The 15,253-nt window shown below is 41.3% G+C and overlaps 1 protein-coding gene across 3 annotated transcripts; it reads right to left on the bottom strand.

Annotated features, from left to right (window-relative positions):
• Positions 1-2,319: 2,319 nt before the first annotated feature.
• On the bottom strand, positions 2,320-12,549 carry LOC123399987. 3 transcript variants are annotated; one of them, XM_045094376.1, is made up of 15 exons: positions 12,265-12,549; positions 9,251-9,336; positions 8,963-9,022; positions 8,722-8,807; positions 8,440-8,599; positions 7,891-7,974; positions 7,673-7,755; positions 6,905-7,392; positions 6,346-6,771; positions 5,541-6,231; positions 4,203-4,433; positions 3,967-4,091; positions 3,630-3,878; positions 3,126-3,137; positions 2,320-3,059 (listed from the first exon to the last, which is right to left on the bottom strand). In XM_045094376.1, exons 2-15 carry the CDS (start codon positions 9,263-9,265, stop codon positions 2,974-2,976), a joined length of 2,796 nt encoding a protein of 931 aa, XP_044950311.1. In that variant the 5' UTR covers positions 9,266-9,336; positions 12,265-12,549; the 3' UTR covers positions 2,320-2,973. The 3 variants fall into 3 exon arrangements, with proteins under 3 accessions (XP_044950311.1, XP_044950310.1, XP_044950312.1); XM_045094375.1 differs by having other exon boundaries at positions 2,911-3,059; positions 3,509-3,878; XM_045094377.1 differs by lacking the exons at positions 2,320-3,059; positions 8,963-9,022; positions 9,251-9,336; positions 12,265-12,549 and having other exon boundaries at positions 3,075-3,137; positions 3,509-3,878; positions 8,717-8,785.
• Positions 12,550-15,253: the final 2,704 nt, after the last annotated feature.

Here is a 15,253-nt window from a genome sequence, read left to right as displayed (position 1 = left end):
CTCCGGCCCACCGCTTCGAGCGGGCTGCCCGCCGGGGCTCAGGGCGGAGCGCCGTGCCCATCCAGGTGTCGCTCGCCTGCCGAGAGAGCCGCCGCGACGTGGGCGCGACTGGCGGCGGGAATGGCCGTCGGCCTTCTCTGGTGTCGGCACCAGGGCGAAGGGAGGGATCTAGAGGCGAGGGGGAGGATCTTCTCCGGCCAGGAGGAACTCCAAGAGGGCTAGAGGCAAGGGGGAATCCCCTGGGTTGGTTGGCTCGCGCGGGGACCCTCGGGAGTTCGGCCATGGCTATGGCAGGAGGAGGAGGAAGGCCTGGGGGAGAATGGGGAGCTCGAGGGGGTTCCAGGGAGAGAGGGAGGGGTCCTGGAGGCTTAGGGCACTCAAGGAAAAGCCATAAGGAGAAGGTGGCCGAAGGTGAGCTCGAGAGCTCCCAGAGCTCTCTGTCATGCATGAAGACACGCGTCCCTGGGGCGTCTTGGAGGCTAGCCAGCGTCGGGAGGAGCTTGTACCAGTCAAATGGGATACCCCGATGCTTTGAGACGTGCTGCAACAGTCGAAAGAGGTCTGGAAGAAGGAGACAAGGCGCAGAGCATCCATACTGCAGGCCAGGGTGGTGGTCACCACGGCAACTTGTGTCCACGGGGCTGCCAAGACCAGTCAAACATGTCTGGGAGGTGGGGCATGCTATCTGGAAGGTGAGTGGGGAGTTTGGCTTCAAGTGGAGTTGATTTGAACGGTTGTTGACTGAGGTAAACATTTCAGCAGGAGACTAGAGGCTGATACAAGTGGTTTTTATAGGCAGAGATGGGAGGTGAAACCATGTCCTGGAGCATGTGGTATGGAAGGACTACATATATGCAAAAAATTCAGCTCAAGCAAAGAAGTGTAGCTAGCACTTGCTATACAAAGCTACCTTTCAGCCAGAAATGAACTTGTAGATGTGCTGCTCATTTTCTCCACATGAGCATGCCATATCTTGGTTTGAAATGAAGCATTAACACACTAGAGAGGCTCTGGAAAGAATTTGGGGGTACTAGCTTAAGCAGAAGAGGTAAAACAGTGTTGCCAAGGATGAAAATGAGAAGTAGTTACAAAAGGTTCTCGTTCAACAATTGATCAATGGCCATGGAAATGTTACTGGAGGTAAAATGTAACTAGAGACAGGTGTGGTAGAAAGTGAAGTTCAAGGGTAAATGTGGAAGGGGTAAAAAAGCCAATTTAATGAGTGCACACAAGGTGTTTGATCTGTGGTTGGCTACCAAATGGATTCCAATGGCTATGAAACTTAACAGGATCAAATAATAGATAAAAATAAGCTTGCACATCAAATTTGGGATTTGCTGGAGAAGTTTTCCAATGTAGACTTGAAAAACTCGTGAAATGGACAGAAATGGCTTTGCTTACACTATTCAATTCAATTCCCACAAATTCAATATTTGTTGTAGGGGCATTATTTGAGCATTAAGGCATGCACAAAAAGTTTGAGGTCAATTTGTTATCAAAAAAAAAGATTGAGGTCAATTGGAAAAACTTTATAATGTAAAGTTTACCAAAGTCAGAAATCAACAGAGAGGGTTTTGAGGGTCGTAAGACAGGTTCTTCTATTCTCCTTGATACACCACTTGGTGTGGATGCATTATTGAAACATTAGAACATGTCCACCAATTTGAGCACAATTGGAGACACTTCACAATGTAGAGTTGCTCAAATCTGAATCTGGACAGATAGGGTTTTAAAATAATTAGGGGAGTCAAATCAACTTGGATTGAGTTGAAACTTGTCAAGATCATCAAGAATAACATAGGTGACATGCTGGAATTTTACTGAAATTTATTGAGAATATTTCTTCTAAAAGCTTGAAATAGACAGGTGTGGTTTTAGAGGGATTTGACCAATATTTTAAATATGACCATATGTTAAAACTCATATATATATATAGAACAAATATATCCACTGAGTTTCCCTAATTTTTCTTAAATATTTTGGAAAGAATAAAAATAACTTTCCTTCATAAAAGACCATTTATGACCTCACAGAAAGGCTCTTAAATAAAATAATAAAATAACTTTTAAAATAATAATATTGTGATTTTTGGAAGACATTTTGATAATAGGTTTTAAATAAAATAATTAATGCAAAATAAATTTCCTAATTTAAGGACTTGTAGTACAAGTCTCATCTCACGGGGTTTAAGGTTTAATTCAAGAAATGTTTTTTGGTAAAAATAATATTTGGTAAAAGTAGATATTTGTACTAAACACATGGCATGATCATTAAACAGGAGAACATGGGATGAGGAGGTGAGATGAAGGATGGCAAGAATTAATGGAAAGCAATCACATGCATTCAAACAAACAGGTAAACAATAGTCAGTTCAAGCATCACAAGTATTCACAAAAAAAATTAATTGGTCCTAATTTTTAAAATAAGTTAATTAATCAGGAAGGCCAAAAACTGGATGTGACACTCCGACGGTAGCAAAAGGATCAGATCAAAAAAAATCCCAACCGGGATCAGATCCGCCTTAACTTTCAGCAAAAGGTCAAAACGGCCAAAACAGCGAATTTTGCCTCCAGACGGTCACAAACTCACACATCAACAGTTGCATACAGCAACAGCAAGCACCGATCACTCAAACAGGGAGCGAGCAGGAGCAGCGGAAGAGGAGCTCACAGCAGGGCTGGGTTCCTTTACTCGGCGGCGACCAAGCTCTCTTCAGTCTCACTCTCACCCCTCTTGATCCGTTAGGTTTTCTCCCTTCAGTCTCACTCTCACCCCTCTTGATCTGTTAGGTTTTCCAACTCTCGCCTGGTCATCACTTTTTCCCGCCTAGCGCTGCTGCAACGCACGTACGCACCCGCCTGCACCTTACGTGCTCAGCCTAGGCAACCTACCGCTTTCGTTAGCGAGAAGGGAAGGAACAACGCATTCCGCTCAGCGCTCATATTAAGCACACCCAAACTTCACAAAGGATTCCTATGCAGTGCATGTATACCAATCTGGTCCCAGCAATGTAAGTGTGTGATTGCTCTGTGTGGATGTTCTCATGATATCAATTAGCGACATACTGATCGCGATCAACTAGACCTGGTCCCCACAGGTCCTTTGCATTGTCATGCTTACGGGTGTACTCTCTTTACCTGTTTTTTCAACAAGATATAAATTAGACAATGAAAATCAGGAAAAATGAAACAAATGTTCACTGACCATTATGATAACACCCCTGCATTGTCTTAATGTTCTGAATAAACATGTTTCCACACACGTATAGCTAAGAGTAAACATTTACGTCGATACAAGCAGTCATATTAATATTTTTGTAAAACATACGTGTAGCAGTCAAAGGCCAATAGGCAAGATGGCGTAAGCAGGCAAGCATAACATCCACACACGCAATGGCAGCTGTCATCTTATTCTTTAATCAAATGCATCCAATAGAGTGATTGAATTTTTTGTTTAAAACCATTGGAAGGAAAAAATGCAACACGTCAAATTAAATTATAACACCCACCTGCTTTTTCTTGTTGGAGCTGTGATAAATTCATTAATAGCGCTATTGTTATCTGTTGATAAGCTAGCTGTAACTGAACCATGATGCTGATCTTCTAAAGGTCCTCCACAGAAAGGCTCACCTAGAGAATTCTCAACATTGGCGCAACCCTCATGATTAGCTTCCAAGGGCATGATAGATGGAGAATCTTCACAAGTAGGTGAGTAATAGAAACTGGGGCCAGAAGAAGCGTGAGCATGAGTTCTTCGACCCACGGCCAAGAGATTCCCATTGAAATTAGAATGTTTTCTTGTGGGTGCATGATATGAAAGGTTCGGATCTTTTCTTCTGACTCTAAATACACCCCATAGATAATAGGACATGTTCCATCCTGAAGCAGAATAAGGAAAAGTAAGTTCTATCAGAGTAAAATGTGATAAAGATAAAAGCATCACTTGAATAGGTGAGCGACTTCTTACTTCGAAAGCTTTTTGGCAGGATATTGGAAGGAAATATGAGCAACTCAGCTGTTTCAATGTTTCCTCTGAGTGCCAAATCGCCTGTCAGCATCCTTTCTACTAACTTACTGTAATGCCTCTCATAACTGTAGGCAAAAATATAAGCAATTTAAATTGTAAGTTTGTGTGCATTTTAACTAATATCCTTTTCGAACAATTCAAGTAATAATGAAAGAGAAAAGCTTCAAGGGAAATACCTCTGGATATCTGTCGCAAAGAAAAAAAGATCAATACTGCCATACGAAAGGCCATCTCCATCGAATGGTGGGGGGCATATATTCCGGCGAGGAAGTTGCTCAAGTCGGATTTCAGAAGGGAATTTCTTTGCTATTTCCAGAACCTTTTGTGAAGCAGAACATGATAAGTGTCCTTGCAAGCCCTTGCAAAATTTAGGTGGCCGTCCAGTCTTCCATAGTGCAAAACAACCTCTGTTCAAAGATAAGTAAGTAGAATAAAATTTAACGCGTATGATGAAAACAATTACTTAAATACTCCCTCTGTTCCTAAATATATGTCTTTTTAGAGATTTCATTAGAGGACTGCATACGGAGCAAAATGATTGAATCTACACTCTAAAGTATGTCTATATACATCCGTACGTAGTCTTCTAGTGGAACCTCTAAAAAGACTTATATTTAGGAACGGAGGAAGTACAAGTTCTTGCAATCAAGGATAGTTGCAACTATCAAGGACACATGAGATGATACAAAACCCAGTATGAAACATGAAGATGTGGGGAGCAATTTGTATGAATCACCCCTTTGGGTGTGATACATCAGATCTGCATCTGGTGGTCCAAAAAGTTACTGGGGTACTGATAAAATTGACAACATTCAGACAAGATGCATCTACCCTGTTCAAGTTTGAATTCGATCCAGGCAAAGTGGCAAAAAGAAGATATTTTTTGTTGCTCATTATAAACAAAAGAATGAGAGTTACTCCCTCGGTCCCTCCAATCGTGAAAACAAGGCATGTATCTTTCTACCAGAAAATCCTAAAAGGAGGGCGCGCATGCAGTTTTTTGGGCGATCTCCCCGAAATACCCCTTTGCTTGGGCTCCATGTGACCAATCAAACTGAGCGACCTGGTACTGCAGGAACTGCATGGTGCATGCACCCATGACACTAAATATTCATCTAAGCATTATTAGGGGTAGTACGGGCAAGAACAACAGCTGAAACTCGCCTTGTACGCCATATTTTCAGGGTCGGCGGGAGTAACTATTCATAGAGAAAACTTGTCTTTTTTTCAAGTGCTAATCAAATTTTGGTTTGGAATTTGTGACATACGAAAAGCATCTTGTGTCAATTTTGTCGAAAACATTCAGAACATCTTATGGTATTTTTAGACATCCATCTGTTTCGATCTCATGGATCTCACCTAAAGGGGTGTTTCCACACAAGTTGCTTTGGAAGATGGCCTGGCTACACCTGTTAGGTTTATTAGTTCAATGGTAATGGCAGATCTCTGTAGCAAACTAGTTTATCTAGAATAAGCATCAAAATATATATGAGATAGAGAGGTAGAAATATTACTGCCAAATGTAAGCCAACTCTGGAACACTAGAAGTTATTCTGTCATCACTAGGTGAAAAGCTTGGCGATTTGTCCGTCGGATCATTTAACATAGTTGAACCGCTGTCCACAAATCTTCCTCCCATGGCAGATGCAGCCTGATGCTCTTTGTATTTTAGCTCAGGACAATCTACAGAAGCTGTAATACTAGGAGTAGGCATAGCATTTCTCACATCCTCCTCACTGCTTCCCTCGTGACTAATGGAGGTACATACAACATTTATAGGCCTATATAATGGGTTATGATAACGGCGGCGTTTTGGAATTGGCTCAGATTGATAAGCTGATTCCAAAATGTCCTCAGTGGCGGTCAAAGTAGTAGCTTGAGATGTTCTATTGCTTCTGGCTGTTCGATCACTGGTTTCCTCACTCAAAGGTTTTGTTACAAACAAGCTAAATCTGTCAACAGGACAAAATTGTGTAGAATGTCCCACTTCATCACATTGTTGACAGTGCATTGTGCAACTGCTGCTAGAAGTACCTGGCTTCAAGCTAGGTGGGTTCTTTATTTTATCAACCAGTGAAGTATCTGGGATTTGAATTCCCTTCATCTGTGCACCAGAACAAAGCATACCTGAGGATCTCTCAGCACTAATTAGCGTTAGGCTTCCCGGGACTTTTGCTACAAGCTGTCTCTTTGGTTCACTAGGTGCTGAAAGAAATAAGTATAGTTATCCTATAGTGTAAAGTATGCCATAAAAAACATGACCTACAGCACAGAAATAGAGCAGAGTCTAAAAGGAAAAGGAAGGAAAAGGGAATATACCAGGAAAGTTTCTACCGTCTTGTCCATAAGCGATGCCTAAGTTATCCCTTTTATTTCGTTGATTGAGATGCTGAGCTGCGGATTCTGCTTTCGACAGAACTGGCACAAACATTGATGCAGCAACAGAGGGATATCCAGATATAGAAGTACCGCTCTTATTCGTTACATTTCGGCTCATTACTGAATTCATCATTCTTGGTTCCTCAACATCTAGTAAGATGGAAGACTTTACTTTACTTACTGGCTCTCTGGAGTTTGGCTTTTTGACTGATGTCGACTTAGCAAGTGTGTTCACTGGCCCGTCTTGTTTTGCAACTAAGGATAGAGGTTCCTTCAGATTATTGGGCTTTTGAGGAACTTCAATGGCCAGTTGTTTCACCTTTGGGATCTTTTTGTTGTTGAAAGAAATGGACTTCGGGAGTTGACCTGCGGAAACCTTACTGATTATAGTTTTGTCCAATAGCAGCTCGTGGGGACAGTCCCCACAACTGTAAGAGAAGTTGAACATTCTAGATTGTAGGTATAAGCTCCTTAGTTGAAAATAATGATAAAAAATTACCACAAAGAGGTGGTGCCTGATTCTTCACAGCATTCAATGTCAATGATGTTGGCATTGGCCTAGCAGGTTCCTTTCCTTTCTCTGTGTCAAGCTTGAGTGATTTTTTGCGCGGAAGTGGCACTCTTTTTGCAGAGTCACCTTCTACGGATACACCACCAGATTCAGGAAGATCTTTTCCAATCAGTAACGTAATCGTTGCATCGTCTTCTATCCTCTTGGTAGCCATACCATTGGATTGATTTCTCATGTTTGAGTTTTTACTACTCACATGTTCAGCCTCCATTTCATCCTCAAAATAACTTCCTCTATTTGCATCATCCACAGGTTTATTCGTTTGCCCTCCAAAGGACCCTAATTTACATGCACCAACCATTACTTGGGATTTTTCTAGTTCCATCCTTTCCTCTGCAAATTCTACCTCAGTTTGACATGCCTCACACAACCACATGACCTCTGGAACCTTTTCCATCAGCACCTGCATACAATAACTGGGACAAAGAAAGGAGTTAACATCATTAGAGCATAAAAACACCACTTATGCAAAAGAAATGATGAATTGAGAAGTTTAGTTCCTGCTATTTTGGGAAAGCATAATGATCATGTAAGTTGTTACTTTATCGGTGTGCACCACATAAGTCGTTCAGCTTCCAGTTTACATGCCAAAAGAAATGAAAAAAACAATAGTTTGACCTTAACCAGAGTGATATGCCAACCATCAACTGAGAATAACCAACATCGTAAAAAGCGATGGAGCAAAGAGAATCTTACACATGCTCAGCACCATTGCATCTACCACAAACAGTGAGCTTCTCCACTTCACCAACATCTCCACAAATGTCGCATACTTTCACCTATTGTCATTTAAGAATAATTCAAAACTCACTATGGTCAGAGAAAGATTAAACACCTTAATTGCATTTTGCATGCGACCTTGACCTGGAATAAGTGGTAAAAAATAAAACAGAACACAAGAGTTTAGCACTCACATCTTTGATCTCTTCTGAAAAATTGGCCTCGCTCTGTCTGTTTAACCTTTTATTCCAATGAGCCACATTAGACGCGTCTTTAGCCTTAGAAACAGATGAAACATCATTATCGTGTATTCCCAAGATGTGTACCTCTCTATCTAGTGACTTCAAATTAGAAATGCGACTACTATCATTGGACATCGGCTCAAAGTCATGAGAAGCTTTGTTTAGCATGCACAACCCACTGTCGCCCTCCTTTATGGAAGATGTACAACCACTTGTGACATCACCTACTTCTGATTCTTTATGTCCCACTTTTTTAGCATCACGAGCCACATTAGACGCGTTTTTAGCCTTAGAAACAGATGAAACATAATTATCATGCATTCCCAAGATGTGTATCCCTCGATCTAGTGACTTCAAATTAGAAATGCCACTTCTATCATTGGACATCGGCTCACAGTCATGAAAAGCTTTGTTTAGCATGCACAAACTACTGTCACCCTCCTTTATGGAAGATGTACAACCACTTGTGACATTATCTACTTCTGATTCTTTATGTCCCACCTTTTTAGCATCCGCTTTATTCTCCCTGGAAACCATGACAAAATTTACTTGAGATTTTTCAAGTTTCTTCTTTTCAGCTTCAATTTCTACCTCAGCTTGGCACTCATCACACAACCACCCGCTCTCTGGAACCTCTTGAAGCATTACCAACATACAGTAACTGTAGAGAGAAAAAAAAAAAGATAAGACACTATGAAGAAGTAAACAAGTATTATGGCACACCATACAATAATCTTAACTAGCTAGGATTACAGAAAAGAGAATAGTATAAAGAAACCTCACATATGCACAGCACCATCATTGCATCTGCTGCAAACAGCGAGCTTCCTCTCATCACCAACATTTCCACACACGTCACAGACTTTCACCTATAATTTTCAATTAGATTCCATGATTCAGGTGATTTAAAACCCACAATATTAACCAATTAGACTGAGGAAAAACATCCTTTCACATTTTAATTGTAACCAATAGTGTTGACGCAAGAAAATAATACGACAGAAATAAAGAGTTTCGGACTTACATCTTCAGTATCTTCAGAACTTGTCTCCTCATAGGAGGCGATATAATCTTCTGATTCAAGCTGGTTATCAAATAATTTCCAACGAATTACATTCAGAATACAAAATCAAAGACAGACATATAATATGTAGTTTGTATGGGCATGCAAATACATCACTTCCCAACACGATTTGGAAAGAAGTCAATCATAACAAAAAAAAAGGACAAGTAACAAGACAATAATGGGCATATGTGCTTGGAGAACATATGTGATATTTATAAGCAAACTATGAAAAAGAAAGGAACTCACGTCATTCATCTGCATGTCCCTGGTTCACGTTTAACAAGAAGGTTCTGACTCACATATGTGCTTTCCTCCTTGAGAGGGGAATTGCCCTATTAAGGGAAAACATAACATCAATAGCTATTCTTAAATCTAAGTTTCGAACTGCCAATAATCATAGTTACTACTGAAAATTCAAAATTGCTGCGCACGAGGGGGGGGGGGGGGGGTAACCTATATATCATTTAGCAAATCTCAGCAATGGTAATGCAAAATATGTGGATATATTCTTTCGATGAATAAAAAACAAGTATCAAAACCCATTAGGTAGAAATAGATTGAATGTTTAACCATATATTGTGCATATAGTTATTCTACCTGATAAAGAAGTTCAAATTTCTATATTTTAAAGCTACAGAGGAGAAGAGTTCAAACAAAGTATTTTCACTTGTTCATTCAACGATTTACCTGGATTCAAGCAAAATAAGATGTGACTTTAGCACAACAAAACAATATATGCACAACATTATCAAAATACTTCATGAATCAAATTAGCATAGGATAATTGAAACCAATATCTATGCTAACTATACTACTCCCTCAGTAAACAAATGTAGGACGTTTTTGCAATTGAGTACCATTTAGTGTACCAGTATTGAAATGTTGACTCCTAGGATCGAGACACAAAATCAACCATTGATCATTGTCGATCCAATGGTCTAGGTTGCATGGATTCCCGTCTACAGTGTCCCAATTCAACAGTACCCTCTACAGTACTCTGGAATCATCCTCATCTATACATAAGAAACATGATCCAGCAGCGAGTGCATCATCCGGTTATCCCTCGACGATCCCCACAGCGAGCTCAGCGTCTCTTTGCCACCCTCACCAAACCCCATTATCATAGACCCTGCTTCCTAAGGCATGCGGCTCTCGACTAACTCACCTTCAGATGTACCACATGGGTGGCCCAGGATCAAATCAAAAAAAAAAAGGGGCAGCCCAGTGCATGTAGCTCCTGCTTGCACAGGGTCCGGGGAAGGGTCCGACCACTTGGGTCTATTGTACGCAGCCTTTCCCTGCATTTCTGCAAGAGGCTGTTTCCAGGACTTGAACCCGTGATCTCATGGTCTCAGGATCAAATCAATCACCAAAAATAAACAGAGAGAATTTGCAGGAAAGAACAAAGAGTATACTGCACAGAACAAGGATAGCAATTGCAAAAAAGGAAAGACAGGAAGGTAGATAGATAGATCTGAGAATACAGTGGAAAGAGATGTTTCCAAGCTTGATGCAGAGGGTTATTGTCCATGCTGTTAGAATTTTGGGATTTATGCATGTCAAGACATTTCCATTTGTTTTCCTATAGAACTTTTGGTGTTTCAAGTGAGTGCATTTGGACTTTGGACTAGAAGGTGCTTTGCATGTACAGGAATATACTAGTATAAGAAAGCAATCTAATATAAGCTAAAACTAGAAAAATAACTCCAACAAAGATAGGATAATACATACATGATCTTAAGTGCGACTGTGGAAATTATACTCATAGATAAATGAAATGTGCACTGGGCTATTTTCACTACTGGACCTTGATAACAGGAGTTATATGAAATGTGCCATCATTGGCTATGTGCTATGATCCCATAGACCACGACCAGGTGTAGAAAAAAAAACTTAGGAACAGGGACATATCTCTAGAGAGTTGTGAGTGCTCATAGGAAAAGATTGCACTAAGAGGGAAGGACATCAATTATTATTTCTTTAACCTTAAGCAATGTCATCTCTTCTTTAAATAGGGGAAGGCCCCCAGAACTCGATCCAAGAGAGAACATACTCCCTCCGTTCTAAGTATAAGACCTTTAGAGATTTCATTATGGACTACATACGGAGCAATATGAGTGAATTTACATTTTAAAATATGTCTATATGCATCCATATGTAGTCCGTATTGAAATATCTAAAAGGGCTTATATTTAGAAACGGAGGGAGTAGATAACCAAAAATGTTTCCTCACAAACAAAACCTCATCCGTATCTCATGTGCATTCACTGCCGCCAGGACATGCTACAACACAGTGCTGCGGAAACTTTCCCAAGCCCCATGCCCTGACACCTTGACAAAAGCACATAATTGGACCTTATTTATCAATATTTACACATAATGCACAAGTGCCAAACACCATGAATATACACACAACATACTCCCTCCGTTCTAAATATAAGTCTTTTTAGAGATTTCATTAGAGGACTACATACAGAGCAAGATGAATGAATCTACATTCTAAAGTATGTCTATATACATCCGTATGTAGTCTTCTAGTAGAACCTCTAAAAAGACTTATATTTAGGAACGGAGGGAGTACATAATAAATAGTGTAGAGAAAGCAAATCTTACAATAATCATCAACCTACTTGCTTAGTGACACGCAGGGGAAGTGCCAGAAGCAGATACGCATTCTATGGTAGATGGATAAGGAACCTACATATAATATCCATAGTGAGGATATGCAGGGCCAAAATAATTCGATTAACAAACGCAGCCTGCACACTCGAGATTGAACTTGTTGAATCATCTTTCTATACCCTGGGTTATTCTGTTTCCGTGAACATCTGATGAAGATGAACTCCATGTCAAAACTGACTGCCTCGGTTATAACAGCAAACACCATATAGTCAGCCAAAGACCCAACTTCGACATCTAGAACATGAAAAAAACAGCTACAGGCGAAAGAAAGCACATAACCATCAAGGCCACAGACAATTATGTAGTGTGAACCAATCCCAAATCTAGCGAACCAACTTCCCCAAGCTGGACGGCAGTAACCGAAACTCCAAGGAAACATCAAATTGATAAACTAGGTGTCCACAGCGTTAGTAAGACCAATCCCCAATGTACTGCTTCGTGAATTCACAGGTGGAACCCCGATTTGGTTTTCCTTGGCGTCTAGGGTTTGCTCAATGCATACGGTGGCAACAAGATCCGCAAGAAAACCATTCAATTGGATTGGAAACGCGTATTGTAGATCAAAGAAGGGCGTTCACCTGTCGGCCGCGGTGACCTTGCTGCGGCGTGTCCCCAGCCGTGTACGGAGGCAGCCGGCGGCGCGCGCGGCAGGGAGATGCACGGCTGGCGGCGGCGGCGGCAAGCTGCAGGGGGGAGCTGCAGCGGCCAGCTCGCCAAGTAATAAACTCGACGGAGACGGCGCTTCCCGTCCGTCGCGCGGCTACAGCGCGCCCGCGCGACACTTCGCTCGGAAGCGACGGCGGTGGCAGCTGACCGGCGGCGCGGCGGTGGCCCTTCAGCCCGTCCCCGTCCCCCGTCCCCCGTCTAGCGAAGGAAAGAGTTTGGGATGCGGCCGCACACAAGAGGAAAGGAAAGATAGCAAAAAGTTCCATCAATATGCGTATTCCGAAAAAATACATGAGAATTGTGAAAGGAGAGTATGGGCTTGTTTTTTTGTGGTCTTGGGCCCAAAGTTTTTCCTCTATTTGTGCAGCCTATAATGTCTCGTATATTTGAACGAGGATTGAGAGGATAAACTATATACGCGGAGACCCTATGCAACGCTGCAGACGCCAGCTCCTCTAGCGAACGCTCATCTAGTTTTTCAACCGTTAACTTTAAAAAAAATAAAAACAATTGTGAAAAACAAAAAACTTTACGAAAGTGAAAAAGGGTTCATAAATTTTGAACAAAAGTTCACGGTTATCTGAAAAATATTCCTCGAACTTTTAAAAAGTTCATGCATTTTGAAAAATAGTTCAGAATTTTGAAAAAAAGCTCATCAATGTTAAAAAATTCATACAAATTCTAAAAAATGTTTATTTGTCTGAAAATAGTTCATCAAACTTGAAAAAATAGTTCATTGATTTGAAAAAAAATTCATCAAATTAGGAAAAGAAGTTCACAAACTAAAAAATAGCTCATCGATTTAAAAACAATAGCGAAATTATGAAAGTCCGTGCATTTATCAATTATCAAAGAGTGTAAGAATAAAGAGAGAAAAGGGGGGAAAGAAAAAAAGAAAAGCTGAACAAAATCGTTCAAAAAAATATAGTAAGTAAATAACGCAAAAAAGGAGATACGTCATTTTTTAAGGAAGTGTCTGGGTGGTTATGGTGGTGTACTTGAAACCAGCAGGTCGCTGGTTCTAATCCCTTTAGGTCACTGTTCTTTGCGACTTAACAAATGAGAAAATAAGGTCACTGTTTTTTGCGACTTAACAAATGAGAAAATAAATTCTATGGGCCGGCCCAGCACGCGGAAGGTGTTGCGCGCTGCACGCACGACTGAACGAAATCCACGTTAACCGGTGCCTCCAACGCTATATACATGCCCGTGTAAAAAGTCAACTTTTTTTAAAACAGCCAACTATGTCATCTTACAGCATTTTCCACAATAAAGTGCTTCAATGCACCTGTGCTAAAATATTCGCACTTGTTAAATGCAGGAACTGAATGTTACTTCTTTGGAAAACCCTTTATTTCAATTGATTTGGCTTCAGGTTGACACAAGTCTTCATGCGAGCCATCCAATCACGAGAGATCTGTGTCTCTAGTACATCATGCGCCAGTGTTGTGTTAAAGAGGACCATGTCATTTTTGTCTCACGGCATCCCTCACGGTCCGGCATTGTACCAGTTCGCTTCTCCTCCCTCAAGATTAAAATTTGTAGCCTCCTATTCACCGTTTCCTCTAGTCGACCGTATCGATTCTTTCAAGGAGCTTCTTGCTTCTTGGCTCATCGCAGGTTAAACTTGGTGGATATGCACATGTTTACTATTGGATTAGCTAGATATGGCGGTAGTTTATTGTGAGCAGTTGATTGTCGGGGCTTGTAATTTTTTGGCGGCAGTTGACTGCCCTTATAGAGCTTTATCGGCAGGTAAAATGCCCTCTCAAGTCAACTTCTCTCAGCAGCCTTGTGCCCCTTTGTTTGGTTCATCGTGTACTGTAGACAAAAGGTTCTCAAGCGAGACCAGCTCTGCTGAGACTGCTGGTGAAAGGTTAACAATGATTTTTCCCTATCGTTTTGACACCAAGCCGCTACGGTGATGTTGGTTGCTAAAGTGTGAGAGTGAAGAGCTGGCAAGCGTTCAGCCAACGGCTCGCCGAAGATCCAACGATTGTTCTAGAAGGTTGTCACAACGTCATTGATACGTCTCAAACCACTTTTCCGCCGCCGCAAGCTTCCGTTTCCGCGAGATCTCATCTGGAGACCCTTCCCGGTGCCCTGTCGGAGGGGACTTTGGAGCTGGAGGGCTTTTACATCAACACCATCGCCCCTTCAATGACTCGTGAGTAGTCCACTTCAGACCTACGGGTCCGTAGTTAATAGCTAGGTGGCTTCTTCTCTCTCTTGGATCTTCAATACAAAGTTCTCCATGATCTTCATCAAGATCTATCCGATGTAATCCTCTTTGGCGGTGTGTTTGTCGAGATCCGATGAATTGTGGATTTGTGATCAGATTATCTACGAATTATATTTGAGTCTTTGCTGATTTCTTATATGCATGATTTGATATCCTTGTAAGTCTCTCCGAGTCTTGGGTTTTGTTTGGCCAACTAGATCTATGATTCTTGCAATGGGAGAAGTGCTTGGTTTTGGGTTCATACCGTGCGATGACCTTTCCCAGTGACAAAAGGGGCAGCAAGGCACGCATCGTGTTGTTGCCATCAAGGGTAACAAGATGGGCTTTCATCATAGATTTGAGATTGTCCATCTACATCATGTCATCTTGCTTAAGGCGTTACTCTGTTCTTATGAACTCAATACACTAGATGCATGCTGGATAGCGGTCGACGTGTGGAGTAATAGTAGTAGATGCAGAAAGTATCGGTCTACTTGTTTTGGACGTGATGCATATAGATATGATCATTGCCATAGATAACGTCATGACTTTGCGCGGTTCTATCAATTGCTCGACAGTAATTTGTTCACCCACCGTCTACTTGCTTTCATGAGAGAAGTCACTAGTGAACACTACGGCCCCCGAGTCTATTCACAACTATCGTCTCCAATTTTACTTTT

This window comes from Hordeum vulgare, chromosome 5H, assembly GCF_904849725.1.
Source record: "Hordeum vulgare subsp. vulgare chromosome 5H, MorexV3_pseudomolecules_assembly, whole genome shotgun sequence".
In the NCBI taxonomy this organism is placed as follows: Eukaryota; Viridiplantae; Streptophyta; class Magnoliopsida; order Poales; family Poaceae; genus Hordeum; species Hordeum vulgare.
Note: the sequence above shows the minus strand (reverse complement) of the source record. Positions and strands in the feature narration are given on the sequence as shown.

Bases quoted from the DNA above. Each gene is read 5' to 3' on its own strand.
- LOC123399987 (XM_045094375.1), bottom strand. The intron at 7,393-7,672 runs GTAAGATTCTCT...TCTTTGTCCCAG, and splicing joins TGCAATGGTGCTGAGCATGT to TTATTGTATGCAGGTGCTGA. The intron at 4,092-4,202 runs GTATTTCCCTTG...TTTTGCCTACAG, and splicing joins TTTGCGACAGATATCCAGAG to TTATGAGAGGCATTACAGTA.